The 15,812-nt window shown below is 37.9% G+C and overlaps 1 protein-coding gene across 1 annotated transcript in view; it reads left to right on the plus strand.

Moving 5' to 3' along the window:
* LOC116787404 (potassium voltage-gated channel subfamily KQT member 1-like) overlaps nucleotides 1–15,812 on the plus strand; it is a 468,277-nt gene that overhangs the window by 28,562 nt on the left and 423,903 nt on the right. Inside the window, exons 3-5 of the mRNA XM_032688970.1 lie at nucleotides 5,836–5,962; nucleotides 11,243–11,321; nucleotides 14,119–14,215. Coding sequence (XP_032544861.1) covers nucleotides 5,836–5,962; nucleotides 11,243–11,321; nucleotides 14,119–14,215 — 303 coding nt within the window. The remainder of the gene's footprint in view (nucleotides 1–5,835; nucleotides 5,963–11,242; nucleotides 11,322–14,118; nucleotides 14,216–15,812) is intronic.

Raw genomic sequence — 15,812 nt, forward strand, 5'->3', positions numbered from 1 at the left:
TTGGCTGATTGAATTAGATGCGGATGGAAGTTATTTGCATACATATTTTCCTTTAAGTTTAGTTTTTTCATATTTTTCATAAAACTAATAAAATGGAGTTATACTAAGAATAGCATAAACATGTTTATGTATTACTTTATGATTAATTTGGGCAGAGGGGAGACTAATGCTGTGGCTAGACTTAAGAAAAATAAAATAAAAAAAAAATAATAATTTAAGGCCTTCCACCTGACTGGGCAAAGAATATTCTGTAGGTGTGTGCTTTGGGTCTTTTTTCCAGACAAAAGGGAGAAGCACAGAATAATGGAATGCTGCTAATGACTCATGATCATTCAGGTGGTCATGTCAAATGTTCTGACAGTTTATGGCAGCTGTTCTGGTCAAAGGATACACAGCTTTTGCTCCCCTTCCTTTCCTCGTGGAGTTCAGAGAAGGGTCGCTGAGAAAAGTGTAAGGCTGACACTCAAAGTTGACTGCAAGGTAGAGTAGCCAAGGGTATTTATGAGCTCTATTTTGATCAAGTCTGATGTGTCTCTTATTTTGATGAGGTAATGGTCTGCTCCTACTTGTTATTTTTGGTTTCAGTTTCATTAGAGGAGTTCATCCCTGGCTTTCTGTTGATGCCAAATGGCTTTCCAGGTTTATGAAATCTGCTGAGAATCCTTCATCATGTATTTCTTCCTTGACCATTTCCAGGAGAAGAGGAAAACTAATGCTGAGAGCCTAAATGAAAAAGTTATGTGGGATCCTTGTGAGTCTAATCCCATTTCAAACGCAAGGGTTCTGGAAAATTTCAGAAAGCTGGAGAAAGATCTCAAACTGACATACAAATGAATGTAAATTTAATTTGCAGAGTATTTTTGCAGATTTTAATCTGGTTCATGTTTTGTCCACAAGTCTTCACCATCATTTGTTGCCATTCCAGTGGGATTAAGTACTTTTTTCTGACTTTCCAGAAAACTGCTGGTTTTTTTTTTTCTTTACCAGAAGGTAAATATGCGGCAATAAATTTAAGGTTCTGAAAAGTGTTTATGTGTAGAGGAGGAAAAGGAGGCAGGTTAGGGGTGTTTTTAAAGGTGAGTTTAGTGAGGTGAAGCTTGATCAGCCTTGACAGCCCTGGAAATGGATGTCTCCTATCTTACATCAGGAGTACACAAAACAAGAGTGTAAGTTTCATAATCTTCCTTGGTTTTTTCTGAGGGACCATCTATAGAGATATGCTGTTTGTCCAGTTTCCATGCTTTTTTGGTCTTTGGCCTGTCTGAGGCTGCCAACAAATGTGTTAATTGCTGTGGTTTTGGTAATATGAACACCTGTCATGGACAAAATGAACTGAGATCAGTAATCAATTTCAAGTGCCTTGAAGATACAAATTCTTCCTTTTCCTCCTTCTTTTTTCTTTCATTAACTGTGCAACTTTATTTACTTCAGTAGGGTTTCCTGGACATAACCAAGATGGGTTCTTGTTGGTAGATGAAATGAAATTGTAGGTTCTGGCATTTGCCTTGAGACTAAAATACCCTTAGGCCAGATACAGTTTTAATTTCAGCTTTTAAAAGTACCCTCAAAAGATCATCAAGGAATAACCTAAGAAGTTTTTGCTTCCTTAACACTTATCTGCTTGTCTCCTTTCTGTACAATTTTTTTACCTAACTGATGCAGTGATTTTAATATGCAGATCTGTAAAAATGATTCTTCCACTGCCATAAAGTGTCCTGCTTCCTTTGATGGAAATAAGAGATCCCTGATAAGTGCCTTGAAAACAAATGCTACTGAGTGATGATACCAGGAACCTGCTAAAAAACATAGACAATTTAATGTGAGAGAGCATTTTGCAGGATTCCAGAAATGTAAGAATTGTTTTCCTCGCAGATTGTTCTTGGGTTTTGCTCTGACTATTATGCTTGAATAAATATTTGCATTCAGATTTCAGACAGAACACAAATTTAGAAGAATTATTTCTGGATGCTCAAGACAATCCATTAATTAAAAAATCAAACTTGGAGAGTTAATTTGTTGCATATTTTCTTGTGTTTCGGCCTGGAAACTGTGCTGTAAACTTTCTTAACTTTATACTAATACTTAGTTTAGTCAGGCTGGAAGTGCCATGAAAACAGAGGAAGACTGCACATTTTCTTGGTTCTCATTCCAGGCAAAACAAGGAGGCAGAAGTGAATACAGAAATGTGAACCTAACTTTGTTAAAAATCCAAATTGACATGAAGTTTTGCATATTAGTTTAGAGTTTTTCTTATCTGGTTTTCAGCTTTGAAATATTTTGGTCTCTTTTCAACCATCCAGAATGTCGGTTTTAAAGACAGGTTGGTATTGTTACTCAGTGAAAATTGTGATTTAAGTGTGTGCACTCTTTGGGTGCTTTAGAATTCCCCAGGTGCAGATTACACTCTTGTTTAAGTTAAAATACAAATATTTTCCGAAGCTGTAAATTATGTAGTAGGTGTTTGGTGGCTCTGAGTTACTGGATGCAGTTTGGGTTGGAACAAAGCCTAGAAGCTGTATTTTGACTGTGCTAGCATATTGAAATGGTGGAGGAAAATAAGGAAGGAAGGAACAAAGATCTCAACAAATCTGCCCAGGTGGTGATCTTTACTAATCTGCTTTCTTTAGAAGTATTTCAAAGTATCTTACCCTTGGTTGTGCACGAGTGCTTTACAATGTAGTGCTGTAGAAGGAAAGAACACTAAAATATAGGTAATTCATTTATTTTACATGGTGTATGTACAGCTCACCTCAGTCAGCGAGGTGTGCTGCTCTGGTACCACCCAGATCCACAGCAGAGCACTCCAGGTTAAGGATAGGGTGGGATTCCATCCTAGGGAAAGCTCAGGTTCTCAGGAACAAAGAGACCTAGCAGGAGCCCACAGCTTGCACTCAGTTCCAGAACTGTGAAATGATTGGCACAAGTAAAACCTTGTGGGATGAGTCCAGTGACTGGGGGGGAATGAGAGACAGTTTTTAAGATCTTCAGGGTGTAGGCAGGGCAGGTGAGGTGGGGTGGGGGCATTGTGTGTAAGGAAAGAGTTGGATTGTATGGTGCTTACAGCTGGTGATGATGTGGTTGAGAGCCTCTGGGTAGGGATGAAGGGGAAAGTAAATAAATCAGATGTCATTGTGGGAGTTACTCTTGACCATCCAGCCAGAATGACAACACCAATTAATTATTATGTATAACATAACATAATATAATATAATAATATAGTATAGAAATATTCAGCAAATAATTAAGCGATATCTCTGTGTCAGCTACTCTTATCCTTATGGGTGATTTTATCTTCCTAGATATCAACTGGGAATGTCATACAGAGAACACAATCAGGTCCAGGAAATTTCGGAAGCATGTTGAAGATAACTTCTTGGTGCAGGTAGCCGATTAGGAAAGGTGCCCTCCTAGATTTGTTGTTTGTAAACAAGAGAGGGACTTGTGGGTGAAGTGGTGATTGATGGTTGTCTTGGTCACAGTGACCATGAATTAACTGAGTTTCAAAAACTGGCGATAGAAGAAAAACTTCCAGTGAAACTTTGATGCTGGGTGTGGGTAGAGAAGATTAGGGGCTGCTGAAGGAGCTACTTGGTAAAGTCTCTTGGGAATCTGCTTTCGAAGGTCTTGGGGACTATTACAAATGCTGGTCACTCCTTAAGAGCACAGGAGCAGGCAATTCAAAGTGTAGAAGTCAAGCAAGTGGGGCAGAAGAGCAGCTTGGCTGAGCAAGGATCTTCTAGAACTTAGGCAGAAAAGGTAAGTGTATGGACGAGGACAGGTGACACAGGAGGACTACAGAGATTCTGTCCACCATGGTAGAGAGAAAGTTAGTGCAGCCAAAGCTCAATTAGAGTTCAAGTTGGCCAGTGCTGTGAAGGACAACGAAAAGGACTTTTAAAAATACGTTAACAGCAAAAGGGGAATCAGAAATAGCATTGGGCCATTGCTTGATGAGATCAGTCACCTCACAAATAGGCATGTAGACAGAGCAGAGACATTTAATGCCTTCTTCACCTCTGTCTTCAAAAACAGTGATGGGCCCTGGGAAGCCCAGAGCTCTTTGGAAGACCACAACTGGGAGGATGATAAAATCCCAGTCGACCCTGAACTTGTTTGAGTCTTGCTGCTCCAGCTGAATGCACAGGGGCCTGATGGGATTCATCCCAGGATACTGAAAGATCTAGCAGATGTCATTGTGGGACATCACTTCTCAATGGTCTTGGGACTCTGGAGAAGTCCCACTAAACTGAAAGCTGGCAAATTTTGTCCCAGTTTTCAAGAAGGGTAAGAAGGAAGACCCTGGTAATTGCAGACCTATCAACCTCACTTCAGTGCCTGGTAAAATTATGGAGAAGGTTGTTTTGAGGGTTACCAACAACAACTTGAGAGACAAGACAGTCGCTGGTTACAGGCAGCATGAGTTCATGAGGGGCAAGTCCTGCTTAATCAACTTAAATTCCCTTTATGACTAGGTCACTGACAGCTGACCAAGGGAAGGCAGCAGATGTGGTGTTTTTGAATTTTAGTGAAGTTTTTGGTACTGTCTCTCACCAAATCCTTCTGGATAACTGTCCAGCACACAGCTAGACAAGCTATACATTGACTCAAAGGATTATGACATCAGTCTGGCAGTCAGTCACCAGTGGGGTTCCCTAGGACTCAACTTTACAGCCAGTGCTTTTCGATGTTTTTATAAATTACCTAGACTCAGGTATCAAATATACATTGTTTGACAACAATTCTAAACTAGGAGGAGCTGTGGACTCCCTTGAGGGTACAGTGGCCTTACATAGAGATCTGGATAGACCAGAGAACTGGGCAATCACCAACTGTATGAAATTTTACAAGAGCAAGAGCTCTTGTCATGTGGGACAAGGCCATCCTGGTTACATATGCAAACTGGGGGACAAGAGACTGAAGAGCAGCCCTGCAGAAAGAGATCTGGGGTTTTTGGTTGATGGCAAGTTTAATACGAGTCACCAGTGTGCCCTGGAAGCCAAAAGGGTCACCTGTGTCCTGGGGTGCCCAGCACACCCAGTGATCAAGGGAGGATTGTCCCATCTGTAAAGGTGCAGCCCCACCTTGAGTCCTGTGCTGTTTTGGGCGCCTCAATATAAAAAGGACATCAAACTATTAGGCCAGCAATGGGACAGGAAAGGGAGTGAAACTGCACCAGAGGAAGTTCAGGTGGACATTAGGAAATGGTTCTTTACTGAGAAGTGGTCAGTCACTGGAATGGGTTCCCCGGGGAGCACCATGCCCGAGACAGTTCAAGGAGCATCTGGATGACACTTTTAGTCATATGGTTTAGTTTTAGGTAGTTCTGCAAGGAACAGGGGGTTGGATTTGATCCTTATGGGTCTCTTCCATCTTGTCATGTTCTGTGATTCTATTTCGAGTATACAAACATTGAAATTACACTTTTTGGTTTTATGATCATAAATTCTTTTTCATGATCTAGAAATGTTTCATATACTTGCTAGTTTTAGGAATTATATGCCTGTAGCCTCCGTCCATTCTTTATTTTTAAAAATTTTAAGTTTTTGAAAGAAACAAAAGAAGAAAATCGTGATTTCCCCTATGACAGACTGATGGAATGAAACCATCCATTTATTCATGCAAATCACATTCAGGAACAGATTATATCTCTGTTTTGTGTACTAGCTGGCATATGCACATAAAAAGCAAACAGATTAGGCACAATCCTTTTTATTGCATCATTCATCTCAACAAACTTATTTGTATTAGTCATAAGAATAAATTAGATGTGAAAACTGTAATCTGACTTCTAATGAAAAAAAAAACCCTGACATCTTCTCCTTTTACTTCTCATAGGAAATAGTACTGGTTGTGTTTTTTGGTGCTGAATATTTGGTCCGGTTGTGGTCTGCAGGCTGCAGGAGTAAATATGTTGGCTTCCAGGGAAGAATCCGGTTTGCCAGAAAGCCAATATCGATCATCGGTAAGATTTAAACTCTTTCCCCCTCCTTCTTTGTTTTAAAGTAAAGATGTCAGCTACTGCCGAGAGCTTATTGCAGCTGAGCTGTGTCTGTTCCTCTAGCATTTATCTGCTTTGTGAACCTATGCAATTATTTCTCCTTTGGGATTGCTAGAACTGAACATTTAAAATATGGCTGTGAGACACAGGCAGACATCAGCCTTAGAAAGGCAGAATTGTAAAGTGAAGAAACGACCAAATCTATTTGTTTAACGGGAGAAAATTGACAAGATTTTGGACACAAAATCCTTCTTTAGGTCTCCTGTAGAAAGCAAACACAAAGGTGAGTGTAAATTGAGAAAAACGTGGAAATGGGAAAAGTAGAACTCAGGGAAAATTTTATTGGGTAGTAGTAAAGTTAAACAATTTTAGATGGTTTGAGGGACTATTGTAAGTAGCATTTCTGGAGCAGGAGAGAGTTTAGGAGAGGTAACTAATAGAACCTGTGGAACAGTGAGGGATTAATAAAAAGTGATGGTGTTTGTACAAAATTATAATAGACCATAAAATCATGGAGTCCATTATACAGAGCTGCAAATTTTACATTAGTCGAGCAAAGTGACAGAGGTGTAAAAGGGGAGAGAATGAGCTGATTTTTCCTTAACCATCTGTGACACTATGAAACAGTGGAAAAACTCAGGAAACAAAATATTCTATTATATATCTAGATGTAAGTGGTGAATAATGTGATGAGTTGCTGTACTCAGTTTTGGATTATTGAGGAACAAGAATCATCCTGACTCATCCTATAATTTTCAAATCAACATGAATAAAGTACAAACACTAGAAAAAGAAATTAAAGGTTAGAACAGAATGTAAAAATAAGGTATTCATTTTACTTCTGCGTTAATACAAAAGTCTATTTTAAAATCAGAAAAATTCCACCGAAATTTCTTTGACAGCAGGGAGATTTTTTGTATGGATTTTTGTTCACACCAAAATTTGAATTCATTCTTAGAAAGTTCAATTTTGAATTTCTTTAATTTTTTCCATTATCTTTCCTCCTTTCCTCCCCTCTCTAATTGTAAATAGAAATTACTTTGGTGCTGATTACTTGGAAGAGTTTTAGTAGTCAAGCCTAATTATTACTTTCTTTTATAAACTTTTAAAATATTATTGAATTCTATGCTGCTTAAAATAGTATGTTAATGTGCAACTTCTATAACTGGGAAAGGAAAATGCTAAGATAGGACACATTATTTCTTGAATGGTATTTTAACATTTTAGGTGCAATGGAACATGACGCAATTTTCCTACCTTGTAAATCTTTTTTTTTTTTTTTTTTAATTTCTTTGGTAGATTTTCTAAAGTTAGCCTAATTTTTCTCCTTTTTGCAGACAGATTGTAGATGATTACATGTATGTGAGAAAAGACAATTCTATCATTAAGTAACCTGTTAGGAGACATATATTGAATTCATTCCCAGAATACCAAGAATCCTTAGAAAAATCCCTTTTTCTCTCCATGATTCCTCATTCCCTAGTTCACAGAATGAGCATGTTTAGTGTGTGCTGCTCATGTCCCATGGCAGCAGCAGCCATAGTGATTCCTTTCTGAAATACTAATTTAACACTTCCATTACTTACTATTTCAGTAGGTTGGGCTGAGAGCTAAATGCTTCTGAGAAATCCCAACCTAATTAGGGTTTTATGGAAAGCAGGTACCAAGCACAGGCAAAATCAAGAGAATGAATGCCCTTTCACAACCTTTTATCCTTTTGTTGTTGTTGCAGAAAATATCACAAAAGAACCAATTTATGAATTAGCTTTTGTTTCTCCTGGTTTTGACAGGATGCAGTTTGAAAGATGTAAGGGGGACAAAAGTTACTGATGTAAAAACTCGAGCCTGCATAGTGTGTCCATCTTATACTGTCCTTAAGTAAAACACAGTAGAACTTTATTTATAAGCACCTTTAATTGTTTTATGTATACAGCTCTGAAAAAGCAGCAGCACCTGGTATGTAAAGCTCCAGTTATCTTTATAATTCATGAAATGCTGATAGAACACAAAAATTCAGCAAAAAAAAAGTGATGTAAAATCAAACTCAAATATGTGCATATAGTCTGTGTGGACATCATATTATCTTCAGACTACTAAGAACACTCCTTTAAGCTGAGGACTGTTTACATTCTGTAATATAGCACAGCAATAAAATATGAAATAAAATACAAATAGTCTTACTGTTTTAAATTTAAAAACGATTAATTGCTTCTAATGAAAAAGCTGAGAATTGCACATTAGAAAGTAAACTTCTGGAAACATTAGAAACACATCAGAAATTTGCTCAACTAGAAAGCAATGCTCAGGTGAGCTACAGTGTAGTGTTATGTGCTACGCTGCAGTTTATGTATAACTAAGTAATATTGGCAAACTGGTCTTTTATATTAAAATGACAGCTGTTTGGAATTTCTCAAGGATTCAGAACATCAGTAAGCCACAGTGGACAAGTAGTGGATGAGATTTTTAAAGTACTACACATGCTAAATTGCAGGGAATGTGATCTCTGTAGGTCTGTCGTCTGCATGTGTGGTGCATGTGTTGTATAGAATATGCCATGTCCTTTTTTCCTCTCTACACCTCCTGTGTATGTACAGAGATGCCTGCAGACACATAAGTAGGTAGAAACTTCAAGAAGAATATCTGCATATTGCTGTTTATAAATTACAGGTATTCAGATTTTTTAAATTACCGAACTTCCTTGACACTTCAGTTTTTAAGAACTGCCATAAATACTAGTGTGATGCTATTCTAAATACTAGTGCTTGTTAGAGCTGAAAAAGTTATTTAAACAAATGTTGGCTCTTTATCCTGATGTTTTCCATGTCAGTGTCTGCTTCAGCTTGAGTCTTGTGGAGACGTTTCATGCAGGATGTTTAAGCTGTTCCTGAGAAAAGCAGTTCTGACCTTTTCTTATGGAGAAGCACTAACACTTCCAAACTTTGAAGCAGACACTTGAAATTTAATGACAAAATAGCTTTTTGTTTATCACTGAAAATCCAAACTGACTAACATGCCCCTGAAAATTTCGTAGCTTGTTTATGCTTCAAATGCCCTGCTAGAGAATGCTCTTATATTTCTCAGAGACTGAAACTGCAGTGAGCCTGCACAATTAAAATTTCAGGTTTCTTGGAGCAGTAATGCTGGGGCTGGAAGTGGAAAATCTGTTGATTTTGGTTTTATAGTGTTCTTCCTGGATCTGTCCAAGGCACATGGAAAATACCAGGCTCGAAAGCTGAGGTAGAAGGAATGAACTGGGACATACAGACTCAGTAAAATGACAGGAGGGTGGATGAGGATGTAAAGGCTTGGGAGAAGAATGTTTAAGGAGACTGAAAAACCATTGGGAGGTTGAAGGAAAAACAGCAGGGGCTGAAAATACATGGGATTGAAAGGTGGCAGTGAAAGAGCAGGATATGCTGAAGACCTGGACTGTAAAATAGGACTATTTGGACCTGTAAACCGAGATTAGTGAGAGAAGCCTAAAGTAAAAATTAGGAACAGAGAAGAAGAGGGGATAAAAGAACAGAAATATCTCTACCATGTAGAACACTTTCAGAAAAGTAGAAAGAACAAATAAAAAATCTATTTTACTCTCACTACCTGTTTGAAACTCATTTCCTGAGAGTCAGTCTTTTCCTCCTTCAGTGCTGGTCATTGGATGGATATGGATATGTCTGATAATTTAGTAAGGACATGGGTGCATCATTTGCTTAAGAGCAAAGATCTGTACTATGATGTGATGGGAAGAAAACTCACCCTAAATTCTGGTATTTACAAACATATGTTCACACATATACATAATAAAGAATAGCATGAAAAATTTGGAAAGTTGGGCCTTCAAAAGTTAAGATTATTCCCAAATGGAAGCTCTTTCTGTAGCCTCATCCCTCCCTTTCTTTATTTTCATTTTCATAAATGTACAATTATTGTTGCACACTCTTTAAACTGACTGAGTGCTATCCCCTGAGGAGGAATCCATCTTTTACAGCAAAAGCCAGACTGATACTGGAAATTAATCCAAGTCAGAGAGTGAAGGATACTGTTGGTTGTAAAACTTCTGCAATATTTGTTGCAGCAACGACGCAGTTGTGAACGAGGCAGGAGAATTTTTAAAAGGGAGGAAAAAACAAGTTAACCTTTCTGAAGGAAACTGCTGCTGCCTCTCAAGTTGGATTCTGTCCTGCATCTTGCCTAGGCATTGCACGGAAACTCTATGGCAGTCAGTTAAATCAGTTTGCACAAGTGTGCCTCATTTTCTGGATGTCCAAATGAAGACTTTGAAGTCGGGTTACAGAGGTTCTGAGCTCTCACAGCTGCAAGTGAGGTCAGCCGGCGCTGGTTTTTTTGAAGTGCTATATAATGTTGAGTACTCTGAAGAATAAAGTACTGCCTGTTTAAAGCTGGCAAGGGAAATTTACCAAAACTTTTCCTCTTTCTGGCTACATTTGCTACCCATTTATCTTTTATTTTCTGGTTAGAATTTGAAAGTGAAGCATTTAGATGCTCTAAAGAGGTTTACCACAGAAATGCCTGTGAGGAAATAAGAAAAATGTCTTCTCAAAATAATGTTAGAGTAAGGTTCAATAATTAAAAGAAACAGACATGGTCACTGAACTAGGATAAGAGAAAATAAAGGATGCTGGCACTGGGAACACAATCCATCACTTGCATTGTATAGTGCTGGAACTGTGTAAACTGTGGAGTTGTGGAAACAAAAAATAAGGATCTCTGGAAACAATTATTTTTTCATACAAATAAAGACTGTGTCACAAAGTAAACCAACAACTGGTTTTGTTTTTTTTCAGCAAACCTTTGTTCTGACAGTTCCCTAAACTTTGAAAGCTTGGCTCTATAGCTTTGATACAATTTTTAAACCAAGTGTATTTGTGTATGTACGCATGATACTTGACTTTATGCATTTCCTTATTGAGTGAAGCAAACTCTTACTTTTCCTCGTAAATCCAAAACTGTGAGCTAAAAGGTGGATTCATTTCTAGGGTGTACATATGACTTTGCATATGTACAGCAAGCTGCTGTTCTTTGAAATTGCCGTTATTAAATTCATGGAAGAAACTGCAGTCATTGGGTTTTTGATGTGAAACTATTACATTAACTTATTGCCCACCAAATTTCAGGTAACAATTTCTTTTTTTTAAAGTTCTTTCCTCAGTCTGTATTTTTTATGTGTTTCACTGCTGAGATCTAAAAACTAATACATTCTTCCTTTTTTTTTTTTTTTAACAGATCTCATTGTGGTAGTAGCCTCAATTATTGTTCTGAGCATAGGATCTAATGGACAGGTGTTTGCTACCTCTGCAATAAGGTATGTTCTTCTAGTAACTGTAGCTCTTCAGTACCATAGATGTTACCATCAGATGTATATCTAATTTCCTGATTTCTGAATTAGATGTATTTCTGACTTTCCTAATGTAGGAAAAGTTATTCTGTTGAAACACTGGACAGTGGAGGACTGTATGCTTTTGTGCTTGATCACTGTTGGGGAACAAGAGTACAGGAACAAGGCATATGAAAAATGGTGGGAATGCTGAAGCCAAATGGAAAAAACTAAATGTTCTGTCCTATATAAAACATCAAACAGCTCTCCTTCTGAGACAAGAGAGTATTACAGAACATCAGTTTATTTAAGAAGTAATCCAGACAGCACTTAACTCGGTACTTTTTGAGTATGAGTAATTACTTTGTTTAAAGAGTAATTATGCTTTGGTGGATTTGTTTGGCACAAGTAACTCATACTGTACATGAACCAGAAACATTTGATGTCTACAGTGTTTGTTCAGCTTGCATCAAGCACTGCAAGCTTGTTTTGGGAGGAAAAGTGGATAAATAGAAGAAAAGAATGATAAGCTTCTAACTTAACTTGTAAGACGTGCTGCGTGTTCTGTTACAAGCCTCTGATTTCCAATGCAATCTGATCACTGGGAAGTGAGAATGTACAGTACTATCTAAACTGTCTAGCTGTGTAAACAAACACTGGAGGGAACTACAGGTATAAAGGATTTTTAAGGTGACTCTTACCATAGAATATTAATCCTTACATGATAATAAAGGCTCACACGAGCAACATGAATGTGATTTATCAGCTTGTATAGGAGAAGAGGAGGGTGAATGTGAAAATTCCAAAGATTTTGTTGAATTCAACTAGAAATGTAGGAAGGACTCTTATGGAAAGGCCTGCTCTGTGTTTATGTGTGACCCAGTTGGGTTTGGGCTCAGTGCAGCCTTTCCCAGTGTTCAATCACACAGTCACTGTACTACATCTCAGAATGCTCTGACAGAGAAGCTTAACCCACATCTCTCCGCTGAAAAACCATCAGGGTCAGACAAGTCTTAGTTCCATCAAATTTCCTCAGAACCATGACGTGAGTGTTGTTGAATTAGGAAGGAATGAATCTCATATACCTTGTCTTTGCTTTTGTTGCTTTTAAGGTGTACTGTTAAGGTCCTCTTTGTACCTCCCTCAAATCCCAGCAATCCCAGAAAACACTGGTGCACGCATGTCAGGTTGTTTACTCGCAGAATGAAGTTCCAGGCTCCAGATCCCCCAGGTGTGACAGGTTGACGTTTTGCTCACTGCAGCAACCAGTGAGACTGGAACCGAGCAGCAGAGTTTCCAGCAGAGTCCTCCAACCTCCTCACTGTTTCAAGGTCACCAAATTGATAAAAGAGGTCTTCACTCCAACAAATTCCTTTTTCCTTTTCAGTGGATATGTGTTGTGCATGTCTGGGGGCTATCTGGATTTTCTTGTTCACCATCATGTTTTTTAAACTTTTGTTTGTAAAACTGCCAGCCTGTACCATGCATGTCAGCACTTGGCAGTAATATAGCTGTAACCAGCTGGGATCCAAAAGACAGGAAAATCAAAGTCTGATTGTGGCATCCAGAGATGTGTCTAATAACTGTACAGGGGAGTTACATGTAGATCTCTCCCCTCCTGACAGGAGCAACCAGTGAGCAATTGCATTGGTGCATTGGTCTATTGGTGCTCACATATTTGGTAGCCTTGTAATTCTTGAACTCGCGTTTTAATTAGCAGGTTTTAAGTGAATCTTTAAAAGTTTCCTGCTAATTAAACTTGTTATTCCAATGGCATATCAAATAAATAACAAACTATGGCGTTCATGTACCTGGTCACTGATATGTGATTGATAGTCAGGATTATTGAGTGCTTTTGATGACAAGCTTTTGATCGTTTGACTGTCCGCTGTGAGAGCTCAGAACACCTGCTTTCTGAATAAAGGAAGAGTTGGTTATTGCAGAAGACAACCTGCCTTCCCAGAGTGAGTAACACCAGTGGCTGCAGGATGCCTGAGTTTCCAGCTTATAGGTGTAGCCCAGAAAGATGCAGCCACAGTGGACTTGAAATAAGAAGTCTGAGATAAAAAGCAAAACCTACATCCACAACAAAATTTTAAGGGTAGATAAAAAGAGCCAAAAATACTTTTAGTGAAAAGTTTTCACATAAATGAATTCAGCATGTATCCTTTCCTGCTCTTCACTGGTTTGTTTCAGGGATAGGTCACTAAGGTGGATGACTGTAGGCAAACAAAGTTCATTGTCAAAAGTATGACTAAATAAAATATTTCCATGGAATAAAACTACACTGAGGAACCATATGGACAATTATTTTTCATTAGTTGGAAATATGGAGATTATGATGCACTTATTGTCCTAAAAAGACATAGAACTGTATCTATTTCCAATTAGATCATTTCTATAACTCACACAAGAAGGACGTCAGTGATACCATGTTTGATTCATATTCTGCTTTTGGCAAATAGAGAAAAAAGTTTGCTCCTACTTGTGTTAGCAAACCTTGAAGCACTGGTTTTCCTTGGAAAGGAGGCATTTGACAATCAGAATAGGCAATTTCCCCCTGAGCTTCTTTGTTTTTCTGTTAAATAATTCTTTTCCTATTTATATATATCTGACTATAATGAAATCTAAACACAGAGTCTACTGAGATGCCTCAAATCTGAGGTGCAACCCTGGCCAGGGTGTTGCTATCACAGTTCTCTAATATGGCAGCACGTTAGTGAACGTAGCCAACTGTGGGTAGACAGAGCAGTACTTTTTATTTAATGCCCTGTTTTTCTTGCAGGGGCATCCGATTTCTCCAGATACTTCGCATGCTCCATGTGGATCGACAGGGAGGCACCTGGAGACTTTTGGGATCAGTTGTTTTCATACATCGTCAGGTACTTGACCTTTAAGGATCCCCAGCATTTTGTTTACTTTAGTAAATGCCTTTTGTGGACTTCAAATCATAGTCTGGTTTAAATGTACTTCTCTGTTGCAAGAATAAAAATACTTTAAAAGTCCATCATGTGTTTCTTTCTATTTTTAAAATGGGAAACTATTCTTAACTATTCAGGGCAGTGGATAACAGGGTTTAAGCATCAGTTTTGGGGGTTATTTTTGGAAATGAACTGCTGTACTCTTTGATGTTATCCTTCAGTATAATTTATTAAATGTAGTTATATGGGCTGCCTTTTATATTGCAAATATTGTCCACTGTCTTCATGGAAGATGTGTTCCTTGCTTGGTTGCTGCAGGGAAAAAGAAATACTAGCGGAAAAGTAAATTATTTAAATAATTCTATTTTCTCTGCCTGAATAAGGAGTTTTCAAATGCATTCTATAAATAAAAATATGAACTATGTTATGATAACATGCAAGAAAAGTTGCTTTCTTAAGGGTGCAGGCTCAGAGGTAAACTTGGCTATAAGTAGTTATGTGTCTGTTAAAGCTTTGAAACAATTGTTCTGTCTAAAAGTCCATTAAGCAGGAAGAGCTTAGAAGTTTTTCTGCAGACTTTAAAAAAATTCTAGTTGTAGGCTTCTTTTTGAGTCTTCACAGAATCTCTGTAGCCCACTCAGCTTTATCAGTATAACAGAAACTTACAGCATTAGCCTTTTAATTTTGCATATCATGCCACACTGTGGAGGGCTAATACTCTGCTATTAATGTTCACATCAGACTTCTAAGGGTGGTTAACTTATGCTTTATGGGTGTAGATTTGTTCCCCAGACACTGACTAATAGTTACAGATTTCCACACAGACATTTTAAAATTTTCTATTTAGAAAACTTATTCTGAGACAGAGAATGGGAGGTGCTTAATACAAGTGATTAATTTAATACTACAATTTAATTTTCTTCCCTTTATTCCCCCCCCCCCAGTACTGTAGGAAATTTTTTGTCACGATGGCTGTGCAGCAGTGATGCACACCAAAGTGCTCCAGTATAAAGCCTCCTTTCATACTCTACAACAGGATGACTTTTAATGCTCCAAGTCTGTGTGGTCTCCATTTATTATGCTCACATTGCCTGCATATCTAGCTAGGGCAGAGCTGATATCCAAATACACTTTCTCAACATTTGCTTACAGAGGTGTTTGAGAAATTTTTTTCCTGTGGGTGTTCAGAGTTTTAGTCAAGAATCAGGAAATACTATCTCCAAAATGCAACACTTAAATCTTAAATGTCACAAGCATAAATAAGTTCAATGATTTAAAAGGAAAAAAAAAAAAAACCTTGGAGAAGTGCATTTATGAGTAAACGCACCTGAAATTCTGCTACCCCAAAGAAGTGATTATGATGATAAATAAAACTCTACAAATCTGTAGTACTTGTCCAAGCAGATCACCCACTAACACATTAATAAAAAAAATATCACACACACAATTCTGTATTGACATTGGACAAGTGTAGCTGAAACTCTAACACGGTAACCTTTATTCCTATCCAGTGCCTGAAAGAAATTTTTGTTTAAAAAAAAACCCAACAAAAACCCAA

The sequence above is a fragment of the Chiroxiphia lanceolata genome, chromosome 5 (assembly GCF_009829145.1).
Source record: "Chiroxiphia lanceolata isolate bChiLan1 chromosome 5, bChiLan1.pri, whole genome shotgun sequence".
Lineage (NCBI taxonomy): Eukaryota > Metazoa > Chordata > Aves > Passeriformes > Pipridae > Chiroxiphia > Chiroxiphia lanceolata.